General features: G+C 34.0%; 3 protein-coding genes across 3 annotated transcripts; all 3 read right to left on the reverse strand.

Moving 5' to 3' along the window:
- Positions 1-11,321: 11,321 nt before the first annotated feature.
- Positions 11,322-14,458, reverse strand: LOC106110727. Its single transcript, XM_013292624.1, has 6 exons — positions 14,392-14,458; positions 13,953-14,070; positions 13,243-13,880; positions 12,989-13,166; positions 12,786-12,828; positions 11,322-12,686 (listed from the first exon to the last, which is right to left on the reverse strand). Exons 1-6 carry the CDS (start codon positions 14,456-14,458, stop codon positions 11,322-11,324), a joined length of 2,409 nt encoding a protein of 802 aa, XP_013148078.1.
- Positions 14,459-17,354: 2,896 nt separating this feature from the next.
- On the reverse strand, positions 17,355-18,618 carry LOC106110728. The gene is made up of 3 exons (XM_013292625.1): positions 18,537-18,618; positions 17,903-18,086; positions 17,355-17,646 (listed from the first exon to the last, which is right to left on the reverse strand). The coding sequence occupies exons 1-3, from the start codon at positions 18,616-18,618 to the stop codon at positions 17,355-17,357; spliced, it is 558 nt and encodes a 185-aa protein (XP_013148079.1).
- A 4,637-nt stretch (positions 18,619-23,255) lies between these two features.
- Positions 23,256-24,079, reverse strand: LOC106110791 (uncharacterized oxidoreductase TM_0325-like). Its single transcript, XM_013292697.1, has one exon. It carries the CDS (start codon positions 24,067-24,069, stop codon positions 23,293-23,295), a length of 777 nt encoding a protein of 258 aa, XP_013148151.1. The 5' UTR covers positions 24,070-24,079; the 3' UTR covers positions 23,256-23,292.
- Positions 24,080-26,488: the final 2,409 nt, after the last annotated feature.

Here is a 26,488-nt window from a genome sequence, read left to right on the forward strand (position 1 = left end):
TACGGTGGGTCTACAAGAAACCTTAATTAGAATGAACAAAAATAGTTTGAAGCATAAAGTAGATAACAGTTACTATGCACTTTGTGTGTGTGCTGCGGTTCATCAGAGAGCTGGGTTGGCTGGAGTAATCCATGACCTGTCCTCACGCAAAATACGCGCTAGCCGTAGAGTGGCGGAAACCATAGCCCTCCACAGTGCATAGTAGTAATTACTACTACTGTAGAGGTAACACGACGTGCAATAGTTCTTTACAGTGCTTTTCATCTGCTGTATATTCCATACAATACCAGTCGTCCTTCATGTTCTTAAATAAAAACAACTGATTTTGTATCGTAGACGGAGACAATGACCACATGTATTTCAATAGGGAAACGACGATTAGGGTGACGAAGCAGGAATAATGTTATTATAGTGTAAGCTGTTCTAAGTGTCGTTTGTAACACCACTGATCATAAGATTAATAAAAAAGAATTCTTTGCTACACAAAATTCATCAACTTTGCTTCTTATTAAAACGTTATACATAAAACATAATCTACATACATATGTCTACACATAACCCACGTGCTAAACTAAACTAAATTAGCATCTGATAATCTAAATTTAAAGATTGAGTAGTAACAACTATTATTACCGCCGTATGTTTTAATTGATATTCCGACGGTGGCGTTGACCGAGACGTAAAAAGCCGAATAAATGCAGGTTGGATGAAATGGCGACAGGTTACTGGTGTGACTTGTGATCCAAGAATGCCTCTTAGGCTTAAGGGACAGATCTACAAGTCCATCATAAGACCTGTCGTATTGTATGGATCTGAATGTTGGCCCACCAAAGTTGCGGATGAAAAGAGATTGCATGTGGCTGAGATGCGTATGTTAAGATGGATGTGTGGTGTGACAAGAATGGATAAAGTTAAGAATGTGTACATTAGAGGAAGTTTGAAAGTAGCGCCAGTGGTGGAGAAATTGAGAAGCAAAAGGTTAGCGTGGTATGGACATGTTATGCGACGAAATGATGGGGACATAAACCAGAAAGTGTTAAGATTGAATGTGGAGGGCTACAAAGGACGAGGAAGACCGAAGAAAGTATGGATGGATTGTGTGAAAGAGGATATGCTTAAGAAAGGAGTGGATTCAGATATGACGGCTGATAGAGATGTATGGAAGAGCAGCACATACTGTGCCGACCCTCCATAAGGGATAAGGGCAAGTGGATGAATGATGTTTTAATTGATATTCAAAATAATATAGTAAAATATTTCGACTTCTGCCATTGGCAAGTTATGGAAGTATCTAGTTGACAGGAAGAATGTTTTGGTTTCCTATTGTTTTTGACCCCTAAACACTACGCAAAACGCTACTAAATGCACATTTAGACGAGACATGATATGCTGTAACCTGCGTTATTTATCCATATGTAAACATTAGTGATCCAATAACTCTTTGAAGTCTAACAGCCTTGTTTCATCATCAGATCAGCCAGTTTGAATACCCGAAACCAGCTGAATAACTCGGGACCGTCTGGTTCAGAAGTTGACATGGTCGGCTTGTTAAACTTGTTCTGCGAGAGTGGACGCTCCGGTGTCGAATGTGTTGGTGACTTGCTTAGCCCTTTTTGTTTTTCTACAGACTTGATACCCGGTGAAGACATTCTGAAAAGCAAAGAATACAAAATTTACAACCTAATATAAAAGTACTTCCTGTACCCATTAATAGAATAGATGAGATGGGATTACAGATTTGCATTTAGCACAATTGTGTGTATATGATTTAATCTGTAGCCTTGTACAAGACTAGTCGTACCAACTACTAAGAGATAGGTCGAGCCGATAACATTTACAACATTGGAATGAATAGATGAATAAAACTTTAGAAGGAGCACGTCACCACGCACAAAGCCGTCGCCCGTGACCCACAACGGGGTGATATTTGTAGATTGATCATAATGCGAGTATTGTAACATTGCTATACAAGTCACACATTTGCCGTTTTCATTTGTAACGGGCATATGCTTACACTTTCAGTAGTATTTTGTTCACCTATTTCTATACTTACATAAAAAGGAAAGATTCGTATTTTTGTATGTATTGAATAAACTCTAAATCTACTGGACCGATTAAAAAAATCTTTTGCCATTAGAAAGCTGCATTATCCCTTAACATAAGCAACTTTTAATATTTTTTTTTTAATTCGCTATCAAATTCTAGTATTTTCATAAATACTAGATTTTGATAGGCTTATTTTACCGTTATGGATACAATATTAAAGGCTAACCTACCGGTTTTATCTAATACAACATACACACATTTAAGAGAATTCCCGTGGATACAGTAATGTTCCAGGTCAGGAAGTATACATTGTGTCTGAACAGTGACAGTGAGCTGTACAGCGACTGTCGACGAGGGCTCGTACTTGTGCCGGTACGGTTTCTTTTAACATGCGAAATTTTTCATTGTGATAAATGTTTTTTTTTTTTTAGTTTTTCGTTGTTTAGTTTATGTATTGATTAAAAAAGTTATTCAATTAAGGAGTTATTCGGAAACAGCATACATTGGAAGCAACTCTACCGTTATTGAATTTAGATAAGGCGTTTTGTAATATGTACACATAACAACGTTGCCACGAGTCGTTGACCCAGTGCAGTGGGCGGCAGATCTTTGACCTACTTGTATTTTCGTCACTTTGTAGAACGTAATGTGGGAAATGGGAATTGAGGTTATAACCTACACGGGAAATAAATATTTGATTTGAAGTTATTTAAACAAATCATTTACAACATGTTACATGTGAATTTAAAAAACTGGGTCAACAGTAATATAAATGGGCCACTCATTACGTAAGGTTTCCGAGGGCGAGAGATTTTTCCTCTAAGAGATAGAGCATAAAACATGAACTAACAGATTCTTATGAAGTGTTTTGTTACGCGAAAAAAAATTAATCGCTACTATCTTAGAAGTTTCATGTATTGAAAAAAATCAATGTTTTGAAATTTTCTCCCAACCAGTGTAATGACAAGCTTTTATGATAAACAATAATTTTTATCTTTTATAACGTGCTTCTCTTAATTTAAATATAAAAATAAATGTATTTTCAATTTTCAATTTATGTGAACATTAACTATCTACTATGTTAAAAATTTAGTTTACACTTTGATAGAATTGTTAGTGTTATAAAATATCTTTTGAAGTCATCAATTGACCTAGTCACATTTAAAAACAAACATAAAAATAAATCAAGTATGCCTCACAATTAAAACTTACTTGTTTGTTGCTGTACGAGAGATAATTAGATTGAGATTCTATTCTTTTAATCCTCCTTTTGTATCACTAGACACAATAGTACTAAAACCAGTATTACTAGAACTATTTAGCGCTACGATATGTGAGAAATACGACCGCGCAATGCGACGACTCGATTTGTTCTGCTGTCGCTACACCAACTCAAAAATACTGCATATTGCCCAATTAATATTTTTTGTAATGCTCCTAATTTCTAAGAATGATTTTTGTTTCCTGTTAAATGTGTTTTAAACATAATAATGAATTCATAACAGTTGGCTAAGATCTTCATTACTACGTAATTTGAAATCTATTAACTTTACATATCGTAATTTAAAAACATAAACAATTATACAAAAATACTTTGAGGTTTATTTAGAACGAATAAGATAGTAATTAAAAATTACAACTTACGTAAAGTTATTTTTCATTCACTAACGATATATATTTAAACTATACCAAAAGCACGAGAAGCATTATAAAACTCACGATATATCGACCAATTTAAGGTCGCTGACCTCAATCCTTTTATACCCAGAACCATCTATTTCCTTTGCTCTACTTTTCATACAAATATTACATAATCACGATTTGTCAATACGTTATTTTAGTTATAAAAATCAAATTAAATAACATGCAAAACTAAAATTGTATGACGATTATCTTTTAATATTTTGCTTTATATTTAAATTTCTAGATAATTCATCTATTGATGTAACCACAAACAAATACTAAATTAATTCTTTATAAATCAGATGAAATATTTTAAGTTAAGGGTAAACCTACCTTTGTACGAGTTGAATCTTATGTTGCTTTACTGCGTCAAAGCAAACGCTTCGGGTAATTCTTTGTAACGAAATGGTCCAAACAGGGCAAGGGGTGCGGGTGGTGCAGGGCGCGAGTTTCGCCCGCCCTACTGCGCAACGCGTTTGCCTATTCAAGTCTTCACATTCGATGTCAATTCATAAGCTTTTACTTTCATTTCATGCTTCATATTTTTAACTGTTATTCGTATATGTTACAAAAAATCTTTGCCTGGTTGAAGAATGCTATGAGATGAAGCTATTTAGCAGTCCTGAAAATTAACAATTGCATAAAATTGAACAATGCATTTTTTCAGTTCTTCATTTCAATATTTTAATGCTTTTAAAACATGCAAAAAAGGCGATTCTTTAAAAAGATGATCTTTTGTAGATCTTATTTAAGTTAGGGTTTTACGGAAATCAAGGTCAATCTTAGATGAAATCCGTTCCATTTGTACATCTAGTGAGGACCTCAATTTTTCAACAAATATATCTATATTACGTACGAAAGGAAACATGAATTGAAATTACGTAACTGTGAGATTGCACACGTTTCATACGTACGCATACAAACATTGTTATCTCATTTATTCCACGCAGAATGACACAGATGACAATATGTTTTCATACAAATGTTTCTGTAGTGAAAACGCACTGTTAGCGCACGCGCGGCTTGGACAATTAGGGTCAATCATTTTCATCCACCGATAGATGCTTCAAGCTAATGGACATTTTGGTCGGTTGCGTAATTATTGTAATTATTTATACAAAAGTTATAAAATTTCATTTCATTCGTTAGGTTCTGTAGGTAGGTTAATAGGTTTTTAGATCGAATAAAATGATTACATAACATTTCAAGAGATGTCGCTGTTAAGAAATATTGTATTTAATAGTGACAGTAGTGACACCTCTTGGAGAATAAATATAACTTTTTTGTTTGTATAAAGTCCTCTTGTGATGAGTTGCTGTCCTACTTTTTATCATACCACTAGCGTTCATTGTGTTTTAGACCTTACAACGAAAGATGGCGCTAAAATTAAAATATTGGATTCGAAATGTTAACCCCTTCTTAAAGATGTATCCTATTGTATTTATTGCCAACAAATTGCATTATAAAAACATACTTAGTATTAATCACTCTCTTTTATATGTTAACAAAAATGTGTTATTTCTTACTCGTAATTTATTACTTGTAGTTAAAAACATATGACGGTTTAATTTTGTTCCAAGAATTAAAGCACTTTGGAAAAGTTTAAAAAGAATTGGTTTAGTTCAACAAGGCGCGTACTGCAGATCTCCATAAAAACTCTTCAAAATTTCACCGCTTATGGTTTACTAGCGAGCGCCGTGAGGTGGGAAATTTGAATTTTTCAGCAGTTACCTGTTCCTATAAATCACGTGTAAAGTCGTCCTAAGCTCTCTCGAATCGCTATCTTCAGCACTTTTAAATATAAATTACACTCCCTTATAACGTACGCGTACGGATAACAGTTGTATCGTTTTCATTATACACATATATTAAACACTGCGAGGTACGTAGTTACCAATAGTTTAAATTAAATATAATTCGATAAATTTTTCCTTGAAATCATCTTCATATATTTGTTCAATGTTCTATCTTTAACACAATTCAAGTTATGTCACCACAAACAAAACTACAATTTGATTTGTAAACGTTAATAGAGTTTTCTTAATGATATTTTTATTAGCGAGGTGAGGTAAATTGTGGTAGGTTTGTGAGCGATGTGCGTCGCGTCGGTTTCGTCTCTGCATCTAATTGGGGTCCGTGCAATCCCGCTCGGGGCCTTTCCCATCCGCCTCGCAGCTCCGGGCGGTAATAAAATAAGCAGTTTTTCCGATTCCACCTTACATCCTGTCACTTCGTATTCTCGACGCAACTTTCGTTTGGGGAAAATCGAGCGAGACGTCGCTCTCTTGCGAATTGCGAGAGCGATTAGTTTTGCTTATGTATTACAAGGAAGAGTATTAAGTCGCAAGGAAGGAATTAAGACTTGATTAAACAGAAAGTAGAAAAACATAAGATAAACTAGTGATATATGTAAAATATATATAACATACCTAAGTAAGATTATTCGTAATATAGTATAGTAATTTTCTTTCTTCTTGTTGACGTGTAGAGTTTTAACCAAAAATAACTTTACGAGATCAAAACAAAATCCAGTTCCAATGTTTTGGAGTGGTTAGGTACAAAGTCCACTCTTTAAGTATCGCTTTATTTCATTTTATTACACAAAGTATATGTTTTTTTCCTATATTAATAATTACGGAGCGGTAACAAACGAAATAAATGTAATAATGAAAAAAGAAATTAAGTTTCGAAAGTATTTTTAACATCGTTAAGGTGCCGTCAAATGCTGCTTATTTATTTGGTATGCATCGAAATATTCGTTAGAAAATATGCGAAGATTTCAAAGCGGTGGCGGCGAGGGCCGCTAAATGGAATGTCCGCGGCAGGATGTACCAACGAAAATGAAATTTTATCGTACTCCCATTGCACTTGCCGCTTTCAATTCACATTTTACGTCTCTATTATAATAAAATAAAGTTAATTTCAATATATGTTAAAATCCAAAACGTATAAATGAGGCAATTCAGTTTAATTAAACTCTCCTTTGTCACGAAGTTACTGAAAAAGAATTTAGCGGAAAAATAATATTTTTTTATATTCTACGTTAAACGCTTACACTTAAATATTACTTCATACATATTTAGAGAGAAATGTCAAAATTAAAGCTATCGAAATGAATTTAATCGTCTTAATTCATAAATCACTGGCTAAGCGTAGAAGTTACTTCCAAAATATAAATTTGAACATAAAGTCACACTTTTGGAAAACCACTGTTGTCCATTATCGACAAATAAATTATCTAACCTAACTAGTTAACCTAACTGTAAGTTTACTTGCCGAAGTATGTACATGTATGTAGTTTAAAAAGGTTTGTACTAATTGATTAAATTTTCGGAAACGAAATGGAAAGCTCGGTACCGTATTAAGCTTCGATGGATGAAACATTTGGTCACTTTGATCCAATATTCTGTAAAGCTTTCCCTTCGCTCCGACTCTACCTAACTGTATACTACGATTGAGTGACCATTTTGTTATTTAAAAATGAGAAAAGATTTGTACTTTATTTTTTAAAATAAAGAACAATTAGTTAAAAATTAACGGTAAAAATATATAACAATGGAGGTAGCATTCTAATCTTGAACATGTTTTTTTTAAATAAAACTTCAATTATAACAAAATGTAATATTATCGATCAGCAGTAAGATTGAACGATAGCTTGAGCTCTACAAATTATAGGGGCATAGTTTTAAAATTCAATTTAAAAATCTGTTTTTTTAAAATTGATTTAGATGATTTCATATTTTTAATTAAAATGTACTGACAAATTAGTACTTATCTTTAATGAAAGTTTAAACTTTAAAGTGATATGGAATGAAACTTGATTAGTGAAATTTGTGGTGTAAATTAGGTAGATAAACAGTCGTTTACAAAGTTAGAGATTCACAGACTGTGGCGGAGCCCGCATCAGGTACTAAACTATTAGCTGATCAAATAAATTGGTAAAAGTGGAGACAAAATAAAAGAACGCAATTCAACTAATTTTAATTTGCTAACTATACACAAGTACTATACTAATTGCTTTAATAAAATATCGGCTCTGGCTTTTACACATTGTTTGATATAAAATTGCTACAATTTTTTGTATCAATTTTCATTGATTGACGATGTTCGGTACACATCTTACGGGAACATATATAATAGTTTAAATTCCGCGGCCCGGTCTATTGCGGGTAACCAGGCGCATTATTATCCCGAACAAGTGGGTAGTTTTGAATCCTCTCCTCCTTTATGCTCTCTATACTCTCCAGTACGGTCGGGCGCGGGCCTGCGGACAGGTGTGTGGTTGAAAGTATATTCAAAGGTCATCAGAAATGGTTGCCTGTCCGACAAGGCGAAAGACATAACGGGCGTATTATTTTTTTTAGCGAACGGAGTCGCCTTGAATTTAGATTTCGCGTTTGGAACTATAACGGTGCATACACCCGGCATGCGGGCAGCATAACTGGCGCTTATAGACTTGACTCAATCGACACCGGCAGAGACCAGGCACCTGAAGGCGGTGCGGTGTACATCGAGAAGTTAAGTACCACTTTATCGTCCTTCATTCCATTGTTCACAATATTATGGCCGATGTGTGCGTAATTTACGTAATTGTAAGTGATATACTACAAACTATGTTCAAAAACATTTTGTTACTACAAAAAGTTTTATTTACTAGTTATAATTCAGGAGGCGAATAATAAGTAAAGTTTTTGTTGGTAAAAATGTTGTATAGCGTTCATATTACAAAACAAATATTGTTGGAGTAAGATCATTGTCGATTCAGGTTAAGCTTTTTGCGTAATATTTAAACAAAAGTTGACAGCGGCAGCGGCCTCCGTGGAAATAGTCCAGAGGGCAATCCGAGCCGGCACAAGTCGACCGGGGCACCTCTAGAATACTAAATAACGAGAATCTTTATTCTGCATGCTTTTTTCTTGCTGCGTTTCAAATATTCAACGCGTTACAAAACGATTGTTTCATTGGTACTTTGATGTTGTGCATTATACTAGTCTATAGAAGGCGTCCTTTAGCATTGCCAGATAAATTATTTTGTGAGACTGCACATTACAGAATTTCTTTTTATGTAGGATTCTTGTGTGTGAATTTAAAGTACAATGAACACAATCAAACAGCTCGAAGAACAATTTTTATTGTTTCATAATTTAAATGATTTAGTGGACAATAATTAATGTCGAGCACCGTATTACTCGTACAACGAACGTAGAAAATGGGAAAACAAAGAAAAAATAATAATAGACAGGAGATTGAAATGGAGCAGTGCATTGTGCCGCGCAATGTACACTGCCGCCGCGCCGCCGCCGCTGCCGCCGCGGCGCAGAAAATATGAAAATTGGAAAATCTCTGCGGAGACCGAATAAATATCAACCCTCTGCCAAAACAGATTTATTGTACGACCACCTGTAATTTCGTATATTTTTATGGAGCCGATATCTCTTATGATTTAATAGAATTTTGTATTGGAAACCTTTGATATTATAATAATTTTAACACTGTAATGTTTTAGTTCATTGACTCACTTAATATGAAAATCAGAGTCAATTGAATGAGAAAATGTCCAACTATATACTAGATAACGTACAGGTTATAAAAAAGAAATAAAACATCTGGTAACATAATATGAAAAAGATAGGGGATGCAATCTATTGCAGTAACGATACATTAGAAAAGCAGTACCAGGCCGCACGGATTAAACAGGCCAGCCGGCTTCGCGGCGTCCGCACGGGTAAAGCGTCTCGCCCTCTTGTTAAAATATCACTGAAATCACAATTTGTTAAACATATTTCTATCAACATTAAGTTTTGCTCAACATATGTTCTCTCGACATCTTTAATGTTACAGATTCTATTTGGTAACTTTTTTTTACCTAACCTATTACAGTGAAATCTTTGGTAAAATCAGTTTATTTAAAATATAACGTTCCATTAAAACAAAAGGAAAATATTTTATAATATTAGTGCCTCTCACGGGACAGAAACTTTGTAATGTGGCTTAGAAGTTTCTTCGTCTCACAATAAAATTCTCAAAAATTAAGATTATCATTTTCATTGTTACCTCTGCAAGGACTTTTTTTTAAGTTTTTGAATAAAGCCACTTAAAGGCATTAACACGAATTGAAAATTTCCCAGAAGAATAGAAGCATCTTAGAAATAGTTACCAAAATGTTAGTGAGTGAAAAATATTTTTTCAGATTATTATGGCCTAGTCATCTAACTTAGGATAGGTCGGATATAGAAAACAAGATGACTGCAGACATACGTCTTATCGAGAATTCAGTTTTTTAGTTATTTGATTTAAATTTTTCAGGTCCTTATTTTTTTTTTTTCGTTTTACATATTTTTATTTTAAAATCTTTAACATCGAGCTATTCATTAAAGGAAATTACGAAACGAAATTATAAAATGGACAACAGTGATTTCGTCGGAGCAAATAGATTTAGGTGGGTTTTACTAATTAAATGTATATCCGTTGGCGAAATGGAGCGGATGGGAACCCATTAAAGTCCGACGGACAAAACATTCGACCGCCGGGCCGTGATCCCTTTTTACACAGACTGGCATAAAGCGGCTAAAGTTTTAATTCATCTCCTACAGCAACGTATAGCACATATGTATTTACAATATTAGAACAAAATAGTTTTTTCATCATACTTTCAAGAGGTACTGTGTTTCATGGGTATATTTAGTACATACAGTGTCCTGTAATGAATCGCACGGTAAAGTTGTATGATCAGGCGAGAGGCGCTGCTATAATGGTTAGTTTTATTAGAAAAGATGAAAATCCTACATAGACACGCAAATCTCGAGATCAATGCAGTAGATAAGAAGATATTCTATCCTTGTTATTGTGTCCAATGTGCATAATTTTGTCATCGCATTCTTTCTTTATAAACTGTTTGTCCTATGCTTATAGGTTAGTTAAAAACCCAGTAGTTCATTGAGGCTGTATAATTTAATAAAAATGCATTCATATTTAGCTTATTTTTAATTAATAATATGTTCATTGCAAATGAAATAAAAAAAATCGGTTTTGCTTGGAAATATTTCCACATAGCTAGAACAAAACTTCCTTGTAATAATAGTGTGCAAATTTTGGTCTATGTTTTCATGCAATTATAAACGTGTTTAATTTTAATAGTGCGGTATATATTAAGATATAAGGAGGCTTGTATATATGATAATTTGGCACGGGGTGAATGGGGAAGCCGCTGCATAATCTCGGCTTCATATATGATATATGATATGGTGTATTATCGCAGATCGGCGGACTATTCCAGCCTAACTGCTGAATTACCTCGCACATCCTACCTCGTGAAATGCGAATTAAATTGCGTATACAGTGAACCTTACATGCTGTTTATGTATTCGAAAATACACATAGCTAAATGCTTACTCTAAAGATAAAGATGCTATTGTTCGATTACGATAAACACGATTAAATTCAAAAACGTAAAACTATCTCATGTAAGCTGGAGAGGTGGAGATTACATCTTTAATTTTAGACACGTTATTCTAGCATTTGTGTTTCATACATTTATAATATGCTTATTACAGTTAGTATGGATGATCAAGATATGTGTTATTAATAGTATTTTAATCAATATAATTAAAATGATGTACTTCATGGTGGAAGTATGAAGGGAGCTTAGATTTAGAGTGTTTGTTTAAGGAGTTTTCAATTGGATATTTAAATTCTTCTGTCTTATCATAAAAAGGATTATTGTCGTCAACAAATTTCTTATTGTAATCAAAAGGCGAGAGCGATTTGAGTACAGTCGCCTTGTGTGACCGTCTGGTAGGTGCTAGTGCCTGCCTAATTGGACTTTTACCATAATTCAGTTTTTTTTGCTTCTTCGAAATTGGTATTTCCATTTTAGTTATAACTATTTTCTTATTTTTGTCGTCACTAATTTTCTCAAGTCGAATATTTTTTACCTTATTGGCAGAGGGTTTGTGTGGGGAGTGTTCTACGTCGACCCACGTAGAATACACATTCTGCATACGAAAACCTTTCAATTTAGAATGGTTTTCAGATGTATTTTTCTTAACGTAGTTAAAATGCGGTGGAGATCTACTTATTATTGGCTTAGCATGGTATGGTATTACATTAGCAGCCGGCGGTTCCTCCGGCCACAAATTAATGTTAAGAGTTTTGTTAGAAGACAGATGCTGATATTTTTGTGGTTTATAGTCTCGGACATCTTCTGCAGTTTCTGGCATGCCTTTGATAAAATTCTCAATTTCTTGTAAACTCAATGGTAGCATAGTTGATGCTAATATTTCTATTTTATCCTCAATATTATATAGGTTTTCGTTGCTTTTCTTGTTGTGCTCGTGTTTTTTGCGGTATTGTTCGAGATAATTCTTGGGTGACCTGGCAAATCTCTCCCAGTACGAATGTGGTGCATAACTGAGTTCACTAAATATCGGATAACTCGGTGTGTTTTGATCTAAATGCTCGATTTCTATGTCTATTTGTCTATTGTTCTTTGTATCTACACCTCTTATGAGAGTTGCTATTTGCTTACCAAGCTTGGAATAAAACGTATCGTCTAGAATTTTAGGGTCGTGAGGATACATTTCGATATTAAATCTTCGATTGGATTCTTCAATTTTCGGTGGTAGTATAGGAATACGACTTTTCTTTTGGTTAAGTATGAGAGGTTTTCGATTTCTTACGATTGGCTTTAATCGTGGCACAACTGTTTTATCTGTATCATTTAAATTAACTCTATGAATCAATTCTGACAAATATTTAAAGTTAGCTATATCGTTGTTCATAACTGGAGATTTAGTGTTACTTTTGTGCTGTAGCTCAGCATTACTAAGGGGCTCGATCTGGAATGTATCTTGTATTTCTGTAGATGACTGATCTGTTTCTTCGATGGGGTCTACTTGCGTTTTCTCTTGTAATTTATTTAGACCAGAATTTTGTACTAATTGTCTAAGACGACGTAGCTAAAATCAAAGTGTTATTAACAATATGTGCATTTGTTAAACACTATTAGTTACTTATTTGTTTTAAATTCTGTTCCCGATTTATTTAAAAGTACTTACTGGATCCATTCCGCTATTATACATCAGAATCTTTTTCCTTTTACTGAAACAAAAATAGAAAATATAGAAAAAATAAGAAAGTTGTGCGATCTTTTGACTTACTTTTAGTCTATTTCTGAATATGATTATTAACTTTTTAAAGATGCAGTTTACTGCTTTTAAAATTAGAGTTTATAAAGTGATGATGAAAGATAACTTCTTACTTTTTCAAACGAAGAGCACCCGGTGCTTGACTAATGGTAGTCATAACATCTGTCGTTACATCAGCGACTGACGGCTGTTCTGTAGATGCTGCAGTCGTGGCAGCACTATCTCCAGCTGCAGTTGCAGACGACGTCGTTACTGATGGTGAAGATTTTTCATCACAATCAGGCAATATATCTGTAATGTAAATAATTAAATTAAACATAAAAGTAGATCATTAAATGAATATAAAATAATAATGATATAATCTTACTCGGTGGAGGAAAACCTGGCAAAACTGGAGGTACAGGCACCATGGGGTACATGGGGAGTACCGGAGGTGGCAAGGCGACTGGAGGATAGAACGGAGTTTCGATATTCGGAAGAAAAACAAAAGATGGCAGCGGCGGCTTTGGTTTCCTGTTTACTATTACGAATTTTTTGTGTCCATGGCCATTTTTAAAACTTTCGTTATCCTCCTTGCTGGTACTAGAAGCCTCTGAACTATCTGTTTCCGAATCTGAGTCAAAAAGGCTGTCATCTTCTGTTATTCTTAACAATTTTCTTCTTAAGTCATCCTGCTTAAGTTTCTTTTTCGATGAACCTCTGTTATCACTTTTTCGTCTCTTCTTTGTTGTCGTGTTGAGGTTACTATTTTTTCCGCTTCTTCTTGTTATGCTGTTCTTATTTGTATTGTTGATAACTTGACTTTCGATTGTTTTGTAGAACTGGTTATAGAGCCAATCGCCAAGGTCGTCCGCATTTTTTGCTATATTGTCGACGTGATCATCTATAACATTAGGAGCCGGTGAAGGTGTCTGGAGCATAAACTCGGGAAATTCCATTTGTGACATTGAAATTCTAGTCGGTTCAGCTGCATATTGCCGACGATATGTTTCTAACAAATTCGAACTGAAACAAATAATATGGTTATAATAATGTATTAGATCTTATTTTTTAAAATATTATTTATTGAGTTTTTACTTAGGTTCACATATTTTCGTGTCGGTGTCGAAATAGTATCCAGGGTGACAATGACAGCCGATAACACAGCCCGGGATCCCATCTATGCAATATTCGAACCTTCCGTGTTCGCCACATTCTGAAAATACGTTAAAATTTTTAGTTTTTAACATAATAATTAACGTTCAAACTCAACTATTAAAAAACATTTTACCGAATAGTGTTTACCAAATTACACGACATAAGTTACTGAGTTTAATTATTGGACGTTGACAATATCCTAGACAGATCCTAAATATAGAAAAATGTAGTTTAGGTCGCCATTTCTGCGTTTTCCTCATGCAAATGCACCCGGACATACCTTTCTTTCTTCTAAGTCTAGGCTCTATATCGTTCTAATATCGTCATACTGAAAACAATATGTTTTATACGTATTGAGAGAGTTTCAAAGTCTACTTACCATATTGTGTCTCTTTCGGATTAGCAGAAATGAGTACAGCGAAGACTAACAGAAGCCAAATTGTCATTTGTGAAAACTGAACTTAAATGATATCATTATTTAACAACGAACTTCCTTAGCTAATTCTAAATGCTGTAAAAAATCTTTGTATTTTAACTATTCACTTAAAACTTAAGTCGCTAATGACGTGTCATTACGCAACTAAAAGTGTTGCCAATTATGACGTTAATACCGTTAGAATAATTATCATTTTATTTACTAAAAACGTTAAAATATTCATAGAAGAATAAAAATGGATTATTAAGCGTCACAAACACTCTATTGAATGTGCTAAATAAATTCTAAGTATAAGAAAAAGTATTATTGGAGCTTAGGAAACAATGGCTCTATTTCACGGCGACTTTTTCCTTTAATACAATGCATGCATTGTGTTGCTTCGGTAATCACTAACCTAAGTAACTCGTATAACGCATTTACTGATTCATTTTTATAGTTCTTCTTAAGTTACTTTCCTATCAATAAATAAAACAATGTTTTCTACTTTTATCTGAAGCAATAATGTCTTACTTCTAATACTTTTTGTAAAAAAACCTTCTTATTAATGTATTATTTTTGAAAAAAAAATGTAATATCTGTTCCTACAAGTATTCCTTTATTTATGTTGGTAATTTTACAACAATCACAATGAATTCTGACTTACAGGAAATTAATGTAACTGATTTATGGTACAACAATGTTATTTGTTATTATTGTCAATAAAAAACCGGTATGTTTGTTTGATAAATCTTTTTATTTTAAATCCATATTAGTTTACATGTAAACGGCGTTTTTTAAATGTAGAAGTTGATTCTGTACATTTAATTGTCATCTCCTAAATCTGGAATTCCTTTCAGACCCCTGAAATAGAAAAATAGATTATACAACTTACGAACATCAACGAATGATATTTAAGACGATTTTTGAGTAAAGTTTTTATTTTAGGACACTAAAAATTTCGTGCAATTTTTTAATTGAATATACATGTAATACATATTGTAGATGTTACAATTAAGAATACATTATGCACTTTGAGTTTGTTCCCGACACTTGTTCGCACGACTTTGTCACGTGGAGCGGATGAGCGGATGAGGAGCGAATAGAGCGGATTACTCTTGTACCTGACGTGCCAAAATAAATGCCAAGTTTTAAACTTACTTGGTACAATCTTCAGGCAGAACACATTTATGTGTGCGGTCATCTCGCACGTAGGGATGCACGCACACGCAGCCCGGCTCACAGAAGGGGTAGCAGGGACGCAGCCGATCGTGCGGGTTGTCGCAAGTAACTGACGCACATCCCGCGAAACACGGTTCATATCTGACAAACACGTTAGTTAAAGAAACTTGTATTTTTTAACGGATAATAATTACTTAGTTTAAATTGAGAAAATAAGGAGTAAAAGGTTAGAGTGGTATGGGCATGTTATGAGAAGGGATAAATCGCATGTAACAAGAAGGATGTTAGTTATGAATGTGGAGGAGGTAGACCTAGAAAGAGATGGATGGATTGCGTGAAAGGTGACATGATCAAGAAGGGAGTGACGACTGAGATGACTGATGATAGAATGCTTTGGAGGTCGTAAATTAAGTCAAATAAAATCATAATATACCTTTCATGAGCTCGGTCACAATTCATTGATATTGAAATTGGTTTCTTTTCTGGTTCTTTTTCCCTGCAAAGTACAAATGCTTAGACATTGAAAACATAGGTTTACAAAACTAAATTGTTCTGGTAAGTCCTATGAGAAAGAAAAGAAGTAACTGCATATTTTGGTAAAATATAAAAGATAATTACAGAAAGGATGATGGTCGAGATAAATCATTAGTAACTCCAGACATCATTTTGTCCAGTTCATCATATCGCCTCTGTCCACGGAACATGCTCGAGGGCGGGTCCATGTCGCGCTGTCGGTCCATACTACCGAAACCTTTGTCGTCGTCGGAATATCTCATGCTATCCGACTCCATCCTACGTCTGTCATCCCAGTCCTTGTGCTCCGAGTCTATAGGTTTCAACTGCGACTTCTTCCTCCAATTCCTCCTCTCTTCCCCAATTGTATGCCGTTTGTTCTCACCGTCTTCATAATCATAATTATTCAATCTCGAACCAAACGCGATCACATCATCTGCAATTTGATTAGTAAAAAAAATTAGCTTCAAACTAAATCGTTGTTGATTTATTTTATGTTTTTTATCCTTACATAGCAAGAAGCCCAAAAATAAGAGTGTACGCATTTTGATGCTCAGTTACTCTCCATATTGTTCGTAAAATAGCATCGAGATAAACTCGTGCGTTTCATTTTACGTTCAATTCGAAGCCGCTAATCGCAACAATTTGATGATTGTTGATAAAAAGTAAACCATAACATGGCGGATATGTACACAATCCCATATACGAAATAAAAAATGTGTCGACTGTAGATGGGACTTTTTTATTATCATCAAGTTTATTTTTAATACAGCCATTTTCCATAGACGGCGACGTTTAAACCATAGACCTTTGAAGCTTTATCTAGATTTGAACAATAAAGTCTTTCGAGTGATTAATGTTTTGCGGAAATTATGATTTCTCATTAAAATAAAAAAAAAGTAATACCCCTTTCAATTTAGGAATATCCTCAGTTATATTGGTCATTGGCTAACATGTTTAAATCATACTCTAAAAACGTATTTGAATGGAGAACAAATCGAAAAATGGAAAATGAGGTTACGAAAAATGTCTACTGTGTTAAATTTTAAAATAAAATTTTATGAAAGCAGTCATCATCTCATTTTGTTATTTAGAAGAAAGTTTTAAACTATTATTTGTAAAATTTTGGCACTTAAAAAATTGTTTTGTAATTTTATTTGTGAAACATTTATTCATTAAAATTAAATAGTTTATTTCTAAAATGATAACAATGTTTTAAATAATTATAAATGGTATTAATTTATTTGTTTAATCGGTGACCTGAAGTTATCTTTGTGGAGTAATTTCCTCGGCTGTAGAGCTTTGATGGGAGGTGGTGCGATCACGATGTTGAAGTAATTCCCCATACGGGACACTTCGTTTCCTCGCTTGAAATCTTCCATGTGGTTGTTTGCAGGTCCTCCTTCTTCCATATCCTGAACTTCGTCACGCTTTCCATGATTCCTCGGTGTTTTTGCTGGCGGGGCGTACTTCGGCGCTGGGGGCTTCGCTACTCTCTTACTTGGCACTGGTATTCCCATTTGAGTTCTGTAATAAATATGATAAAACAGATTAGTCAGGGTTAAACAAACTGGAACGTTATCCATATTATTAATTTCAATTCTGGTATCAAAATATATTGGAACTAGTTTTTATTGTCAATTTAAAGTTAAATAATTTGATGCGAGTACCAGAAAGACTACTTAATTGCGTTACTTTAACAATTTCCCTATTTTCTCGTCTCCTTTGCCATATTAGTATCAATTTACGTAGTGTAGGTAATATAATAGTCATTTTTACATACGGGGAACAGTCTTGTGGCAGCACACACTGGTGTGTACGGTCATCCCTGACGTAAGGGTCGCCACACACGCAACCTGGCTCGCAGTAGGGGTAGCAGGGGCGCATGTGGTTTCGGGGGTTGTCGCACGACACCTCCGCGCATCCCCCGAAACACGGCTCGTAAACCTCATTCGGCCAGTAGCAACCTGAAACATAACCACACTTGCTTGTTACTTACCGGTTATGATGTCTTAATCTGTTCCTAACCATATTAATTCAGACTTAAGAAATAAATAGTAAATTTATTGAAATTTAATTAAATATAAAGATTGAAAATGGTTAAATAGTGCCTATAATGTTAATTTAAAATAAAAAGGTAGAGTTAAACTCTATTTTCAAGGTATAGTCCAATACGGTGTAAATCTTTGCGGACTTTTCGAATTTCTTAGTTCTTTTAGACATCGTTTTAACGGTTCCTTTACAGTCCCCGAGGGAGCTGTAAAATAGCTTAGACTTGCTGAAATACTGTTAGTATCTAACTAATATATCTTTCTTATGTCGTAATCACTACTATAAATCTATTACTTTCAGTTTTAAAAATAAAGTTAACCAAAAGAATAACTTTTGTAATGTAATTAACAATTCAAATAAATTACCTTTGCTGATTTTTTCTTCATCTCGACATCCTCCGCGTTGAATCCCGTAAATGAGAACAATGTAAATCGTAAACGACTTCATCGGATGACACTTTTAAACAAAGTAATCGCAGGCACTATAAATCAATCGGTACGTTGGGAGGGTAAGTCTTTATTGCTATGGAAATAGAGTTGAAAGTGAGGTTAAATCTAATTAATATAGTGAGAGCGTCTTAAAAGGATAAGGTCGTCAATGTTGATGATAAGGGTATGTGTTTGGTAAACACGGGGCGCTCCGCTAAGCCTCGCCTGATTGAATTATTGCTTGCGTTTGCACCTGCACAGGCACAGACGCACAATTGCCTCTTCTCACGTTCCTTTACACCCTTACTTTAGTCAATAAGTAGTGATTACTTTCTAAAATTGAGTTATTTAATAATATGACAAAATATCAAACTATTTGTCGTTTAAATATTTTATGTTTTCTGTAATAAAACTTCAAGTTAAATTTGCGAATGTGTTATTTTTTTACTTCATTATTTTTTTTTCTGCAATCTTGTTCACGTGCATGTACGTATTGGAACAAAAAAATCATTCTTAGGTTTTAAAAAATCCTTGACAATTTTACACTATTTCTAATTTTCAGTATCAATTTTTTTAAGAGGTCGCGTAACGTTTTTGTTTTTCGGTTTTTTATTAGATTTAAATCAATAATTAAATGTTAATTGTAGAAATCAATTATTTCAACAATAAATGACATATATATTGTTCTATTATAATAGATTAGTTTATTACATTGCACAAAGGCTTTGAAAATACGTAACGCAAAAAATTGTAAAATTTTCAGTATGCCATGTGTTAGTTTATATCAATAGTAATGAAATTCATTGAACACAATCTCAATAGTAGGGTCACAAAACCTAAGACGTGGAGGCCCCAAGTAGTAAATCAGCACCGTTCGTAGTTGTGTAAGCCTAACTTTACTACATACTTACTTGTATAGGGATGGCTTATTTTGAATTTTGTTATTTATCCTCCACTGACGCATTTCGAAAGTTCATGAAGATTTTAGGTTATTTCAAGAGTTTTTTATCTTTAGATTTTATTTAGGCGACGTATTATTTAAGTAAAAAACGCCTGTAAATTGACACTTGAAAAAGATGTAAAAACAAAGATATTGATTAGCATAGCAAATACATATATTCTCGATGTAGAAGAAATACGATAGTTATCTTAGAACCAATCTGACTATTTCTCTGAATTGGATTAAAGTGTAGATCGTCTTACTCTGGCTAGTGATACGATATCGATATGTTTTTCGATATGTAGTTGGTACATCCCTACATAGGGTTTGGCAAATAAAAATCATGATTGCAAGTTGTAACAAGTGCGATGTCTCGGTGGAAGTGCGTCTCGTCGCTCCGGGCCTTGTTATTGTTAACACGGCGTTTTATGTACGAGTAGCTTTGCCACGGGACCGGGTTCCGCCTGCGAAAAATAGCTTTCCCGATAAAATATGATTGCATGATTTTTTTTCCTTTTTTTATTGTTTATGTCGTTTCGTATCGGAAATGCTGTCGAGCGTTCGATTGGATGTGATATTCGAATTTTCTTATTTTCGAGACTATCTCGCCCGAGAAAATTGAATTGATATCTCAAGATTTGCGTAAAAATTTTATGTTAAGAGATTAATTGTTCAATTGTTTTTTTTTTTTAGTTGATCCTGATTCATACACAATTACCACATTGTTACTAACTTTTTTTGCGTTCAATTGTTTTAAAGAAAGCAATCTTTCTGTCTACACTCTACTTTCCAATACTAATTTGTGTACAATTAAATGATCATTTATAACAAATGACGTGTTTATTCTAGACACGTGCCGCACAAATTACAAGTGAAGCAATCTGTTGCCCCTTAAATAGTAGCGTTCCAGTGCCCAGTCCTTTTCTTCAACCTAATTTCAAAACATGTTACTCCATTAACAACTCTAAGTGCAGTCATTAAGGTTTAGTATCGGTTAATTCTTATTTTAAGGCTTGGGATATTCGGTTAAAGTAAGCACTTCAGTCTCTGGGGTGTACAAAGTCCAATATATTTCGGTAGAAAGCGGAGAAGACATGAGTCTTTAAGAATACCATTTGCAAATACAACTGGTCTACAAACATGTAAATGACGCTCTTTGTTTAACCACTATGCCATTATAGTTTATTACGAAGAGTTAATAGAAAAAAACATTTTGAATTAAGGAAATTTCGCTTTAATAACACTAGACTATAAATTACTGGTACACTTACCTTATTGTGTAAAGGAAATAACAATTGTTTTTAATATAACGTGTTTTCTTTGCGTTGATTATACAATAAAAAAACATTATAACAATTAAAATTTTGAGAGTCCTATAGGAAAACCACAAGAATGGCCAGATCCGAGATATTTAAATTATGTTTAACAAGAAGAGGACAAGAACACTAAAGTCTGTCATAGGTCACAGTCGACCGGCATACTAATGTGTTTTTTTAAGTACTAAATGTTTTTATTACTACTGTAATTCGAATAAACATTTAAAGTAAGGACTTTTAGAGGTTAACACTAGTATGTAAATAAAGATTATATTAATTGTAAGAATATCTTTATTAAACTGTATTTGGAACTCTCTCTGGTGTATTGTAAACACGTTAGAGTGTATTCTCTAAGTTCATTGTTAGTAGCTGCTATCTCGAGCACGTAGTTTGCAATTCATTGCTATACCTCTTCCTGGGCGTACCTGCGCATCGCTGCTTGCCAACTCACGTACCACATATCAAAATTATTTTGTTTTGTTAACTATGCCTAAGTACTTCAGTTTAATATTACTATGATTTTGTTTAGTATGATCATGTTTCCTTTATTGACCGACTTCCTAATAGAAAGAGGTCCCATTTTTTGTTTATTTTTTTTAGGAAGGTAGTGCTTGCAGGTGGGTCCCATTTTTTGTTTATTTTTTTTCAGGAAGGTAGTGCTAGCAGATGGGTCCCATTTTTTTTTTCAGGAAGATAGTGCTTGCAGGTGGGTCCCATTTTTTTGTTTATTTATTTTTCGCAATTATTTTTTTAAAAAGCATAAAGTAAAAACGTTTTCTTTAATTATGTAAGCTTAATGACTAATTAACATCTTCAAGAGTTTGTAATCTTAGTGATTTTCTATATTTATGTTGATGTTAAATATTCATAAGGTCAACAGTCAACTATCATCACATTGTTGTTGCTTTTGTAATTGTGTGTTTAAATAACCTTTGTCAGGTTAAAATGCAAAAAATCGCATGTATCAAATCCTGCCTCTAAGTTGAAATGTTTGTATTTATAAGAAAAATATTATAGATGTTTCTATTGTGTATAGAAAATCTTTAATTTTTGTTATCTTTGTCTGTAATGTAGGTATCTACTCAATTTAGAAAATAGGGGTAATAGTAGGGGTGATTTGTGTTTTCTAATATTTTTAGTCTGTTGTCTTGTCCTTGGTCAATTTAAAACAAGTAAATGTTTTTCTTTGTTTTTCTTTCTATTTTCCCTCTTAAATAACACGTTTCAATAGGAATGGGTTTCGTATAAAGTTAAAAGTCTAAATTGAAACGATTATTAAAATCGGTTTAACTTTATAAAGACATATATTAAAATGACCCCTTTTCCATCAAATACGAGAAGTGGTAACACAAAAGATGGAAAATAAAGTCATATGCAAATAATTATAACGCAAATTAAGATAATTGGATGCGACGGTCGCTCGCCCGCGCCGCCGCGGCGCGGCGCCGAGTGCGGAGAGACGAAGTAATATCGGGTTGAGTGGTGTTGCCTAATTGAAAGTCGCGGTTTGGCCCAATAACAATAGAACGGGGCTCGGTTACGTCTCGTGTATAAATTAGAGAATTATATTAATCGCGGATAACAATCGCCCGTAACGCTTAACGAGGCTCTTCGACTCGCTGAACCCGTATCGAAAACACCCCTTTTACCTTGCAAATTGTATGAAAGTCGACGCACAATTATTTGTGCTTACTAACTTTAATTACGACGAATTGTTTTTTTCCCCATATCCCTATATCACCATCGTCAGCTTTTCTCTGCCCACTGATGGATATAGGCCATCTAGAATACCTTCCAATTCCCTTTACCTACATATTGTCGAGGCGTTTTATAATTATTTGGTGACATACCATATATTTTAAATCAATGTTCTAGCAGAGCTTTTCAGTTTTGTTTCAATCTCGGTTTCTAAAATTTGTCATTTTTGATACAGAGGGACATTTAATTAAAGATAACGTTGAGATTGCTTGGTACCTGGGGAAGGATTACGAGAAACAGATAACCGGAATTGTTATAATAATTATAAAAGAATGGTTTCTTAGGAAAATCCGCGTCAAAGACGACGGAAGTGAGAGTATCTTTGAAATGAAAGAATAAAGATGTAACATCCCTATTTAACCCAACGCTAGTCCCGTAGCTTTTGTTCCCCGAAAAGTTTAACATTAATTTACATTTCCCGCTTTTGTTCTGCAAGACGTCATCGTCAAATTAGCTGTTTGTTAAACAAACTTATCGGGGCTATGAATATTGCCGACTTTATTACAAAGCTGGAGCCGAAACGTACGCATTGTGCGAGAACTCACAATAAACTTGAAATCTTATTTACTTAGGAATATACGCACTGTTAAATTATATCCAGTGTCAAATTAAAAAGTGTTTTGATAATGAAAATACTAATGATGTGCTTCAAGCAATTTAATATTAATACATTTTATTTTCACATAATTTTCTCAACTTGGCCGAGTTTGCCTCCACAATCGATCAGCATGCAACTGCCTGTAATACACCTAGCTTTGTCACTTGCGAGGTATATTATCAATTCCGCTACGTCTTCACTTTCACATACCATTTTAAGAGGTAACTTCTCTGCGTAGTTCTTCAAGATGGCGTCACTATATTCACTGCTCAAGCCGGCTCTCGTGAAGAAGTTAGTTCTTACCGGACCAGGGTTGACGGAGTTCACTCTCACACCCTTCTCCGCGAGCTCCATAGCGAGGCATTTAGTGAACATGTCCATAGCGGCTTTGGACATACAATACGGCGTCATGAATGACAAAGCTGTAGTTGATAGGACGCTAGATACGTTCACAATATTGCCCTTGGTAGCTTCTAAGTATGGAATAACTCGGTATGTAAGCATGTAGGCTCCACGAATATTGGTGTCCATTATTTTATCCAGAGGCTGCACACCATCTCTTATTCCGGCAATTAAAGAAATACCAACATTATTAACGAGTACATCAATTTTCTCGTAACAGTCAATTGTTTCTTTCACTATTTTCTCTACGTCATCTTCAGCAGTTATATCGGCTGATATCAATAAAGGTGCGTGTCCACTTTCCGTTTCGCAATTTTCGGCGACTTTTCTAAGATTATCCATGTTACGTCCGACGATGGCCAGTTTAGCGGAAGCCCTAGCGAAGAGGACGGCAGACGCCGCGCCGATGCCTGAGCTCGCGCCCGTTATTAAGACGACCTTGTTAGTGAAGTCCATTCTAATCGAATGTTGGTTTCCGACTAAGTGACCGACAGACACTAAATATGTTATATACGGCGATGTGGTTAACTTAGAGTAGGATTCAGTAAAGCCAGACAGTTTACTTACATTTATCATACAAAAATGTCGACTACATCCCTGAAATATTTCTTACAGTTAATTTGTTTATGGAGAAAACACTAAGATAAAAGTAAGTTTCTAGTAGTGTTTAAAAATAGGTAACTATAGTCATTTATCGTCGATACTCGACTTTTTGTTTTTGCTTTTCTTGTGATAAAATCAATTAACTTTTTGACTAGATTGAAACACTTCGCTTTGCTCGTCTAACTGGATAGCCTATTAGTTAGAGAGATTGTATTTAAGACATTAAATTAAATATATTTTTTCACACTCTGCGTCTACCACAGTCTGTGGCATTTTATAAATATCCGTCACAAATGTAATCCCATAGATGTGACGCAAGCAGCGCAGAAACCAGACCGCGGCAGTGGATGTGTTGAGGTACTACGTATTTACATGTATTTGGTTTCATTTTATTTAATACGCTCTACATGTTTTATTGTTAAAAATAAATAACCATGACGTACCTCGCATTGTATTGACCTTCCGTCGTAGTGTTGTTAATAGTTACTGTCTCGTTGCATACGATAAAAAACGTGTCACTTTCAAGAAATAACAAATTTTCTTAACAAAAGGTAACGATATTTTCATTTTTAGTGTCGTTCAGTATTTGTTTGTAGTTATTATATCCGTTCATATTTTCTTAAAATTAGTGCATAGTTATGTAATACACGTTTTTTTGTATAATTTTAATTTATGTAGATACATAGATTTTTAACATTTTAACATAAGACAGTGTGTTTGTACAATATGTTTAAACTTTGACCTCATTCAGTTATTGTTAGTTGCGTCGTCAACAACAACGTATTACTGATTGACATCCATTGTACAACTTCAATGAGGATTAATTGCTTATCAAGATTAATGAAATAATAAGTCTTCATCGAAGGAAACTTGAGGGTTCTCTGGGATGTTTGCTAAGGAATAATTGCTAATTTTAAAGTGAATTAGGCATACATAGTTCTTTTAAATTTCGTTTTGTACTTGAAAGTGGTTAGATTATGTCAGATTTTCCTATAATATATGAGCGGGCGCACACATTCGACTGCAATCGTACAACTGTTGTGCGATTGTCGATTGTTTTGCGGCCAATTCAATTGTTTAGTTGCACAACTAAAAATCGAGTAGTCGGAATACCTCCGTATAAGCGTATAGGAATCAAAGCGAGACTAAACAGTTGTGCTAAGTAAAATGAATCATTGAACGGAGACATAATTATAACTACTTATCTATATCTATACCATTATAATAAAGCGTAAACACACACTTTGTGGCGTAAGATGTCAGCAATTACAGCATATTGTTGAATAATATTTATTTAATAAAAACATCTACACTTACATCACGCTTTAGGCTCTGTAGGCTTTAACCCTAACGTGGAAAAGAAACCATAAGCTGCTGCCAAAATCAAGGAAGCAATCTTGCTTCCTCAGGCTATCTAGCCATAGTAAGTTAATTGGTATTTTAACATTTGCAATTGGTATTTGACAAATGTTAACAATAAAATAAAGTTTTTATAATTCCAGGCCGATGAAGCCGCATGGGAACAGATAGTGGGATAATAAAACAATAGTTGTTTCAGTACAGTCTATTTATATAATGTCGTTGCGTGATTGACAACATTGAAGCAGCTATATACAAATTAGCTTACACAATATTACAAAATAAGACTTACATAGAAGCTCCCTATAATTTGTTTTTGGCACTTGCATTACGTTTATATTCACATTATACTAACTTAAACAGATTTTAGGACAAGATTAATTAACACAACTTACAATGTAATCGAGTCTTTACTCTTCAATGTTTTTCGTTGGACCTATTGATCTGTCGGCCGATCGGTCAAACGGGAAACTTACAGAGGTGTAGAGAGCAAAGTACAAAGTAAAAAACATAATGTTTTTTTACAAAGTGACAATGTTTATGAGTTGATGAGTCAGTAAAAAAACACAGAAAATGAATCCTTGTCGTGTTATAAGGCTCAATTTCTAGACAGAACAAAACGATGTGAGAATCCAAAAGAGGATTAGAATTACAATTGTCAGTAATTGACATTTCGTTGTGAAAAATTATATGCGATTCCTTTGATTCTAAAACTTAATTACGTCTTTTTTGCTTAAACATAACATGAGATGTTTTGCACCATTTTTCCTATTTAAAACCAGATTTTAAATAAATCAGTATTTGAAATATATTATTTTGTAAGCGGATATTGTATTGTTTATTTATTTATTTATTAGAAAGGTACACCAATTGCATGTTCAAAATTCACAACCAAATTAATATACTGTAGACA

Source organism: Papilio polytes, unplaced genomic scaffold (assembly GCF_000836215.1).
Source record: "Papilio polytes unplaced genomic scaffold, Ppol_1.0 DF824191.1, whole genome shotgun sequence".
Lineage (NCBI taxonomy): Eukaryota > Metazoa > Arthropoda > Insecta > Lepidoptera > Papilionidae > Papilio > Papilio polytes.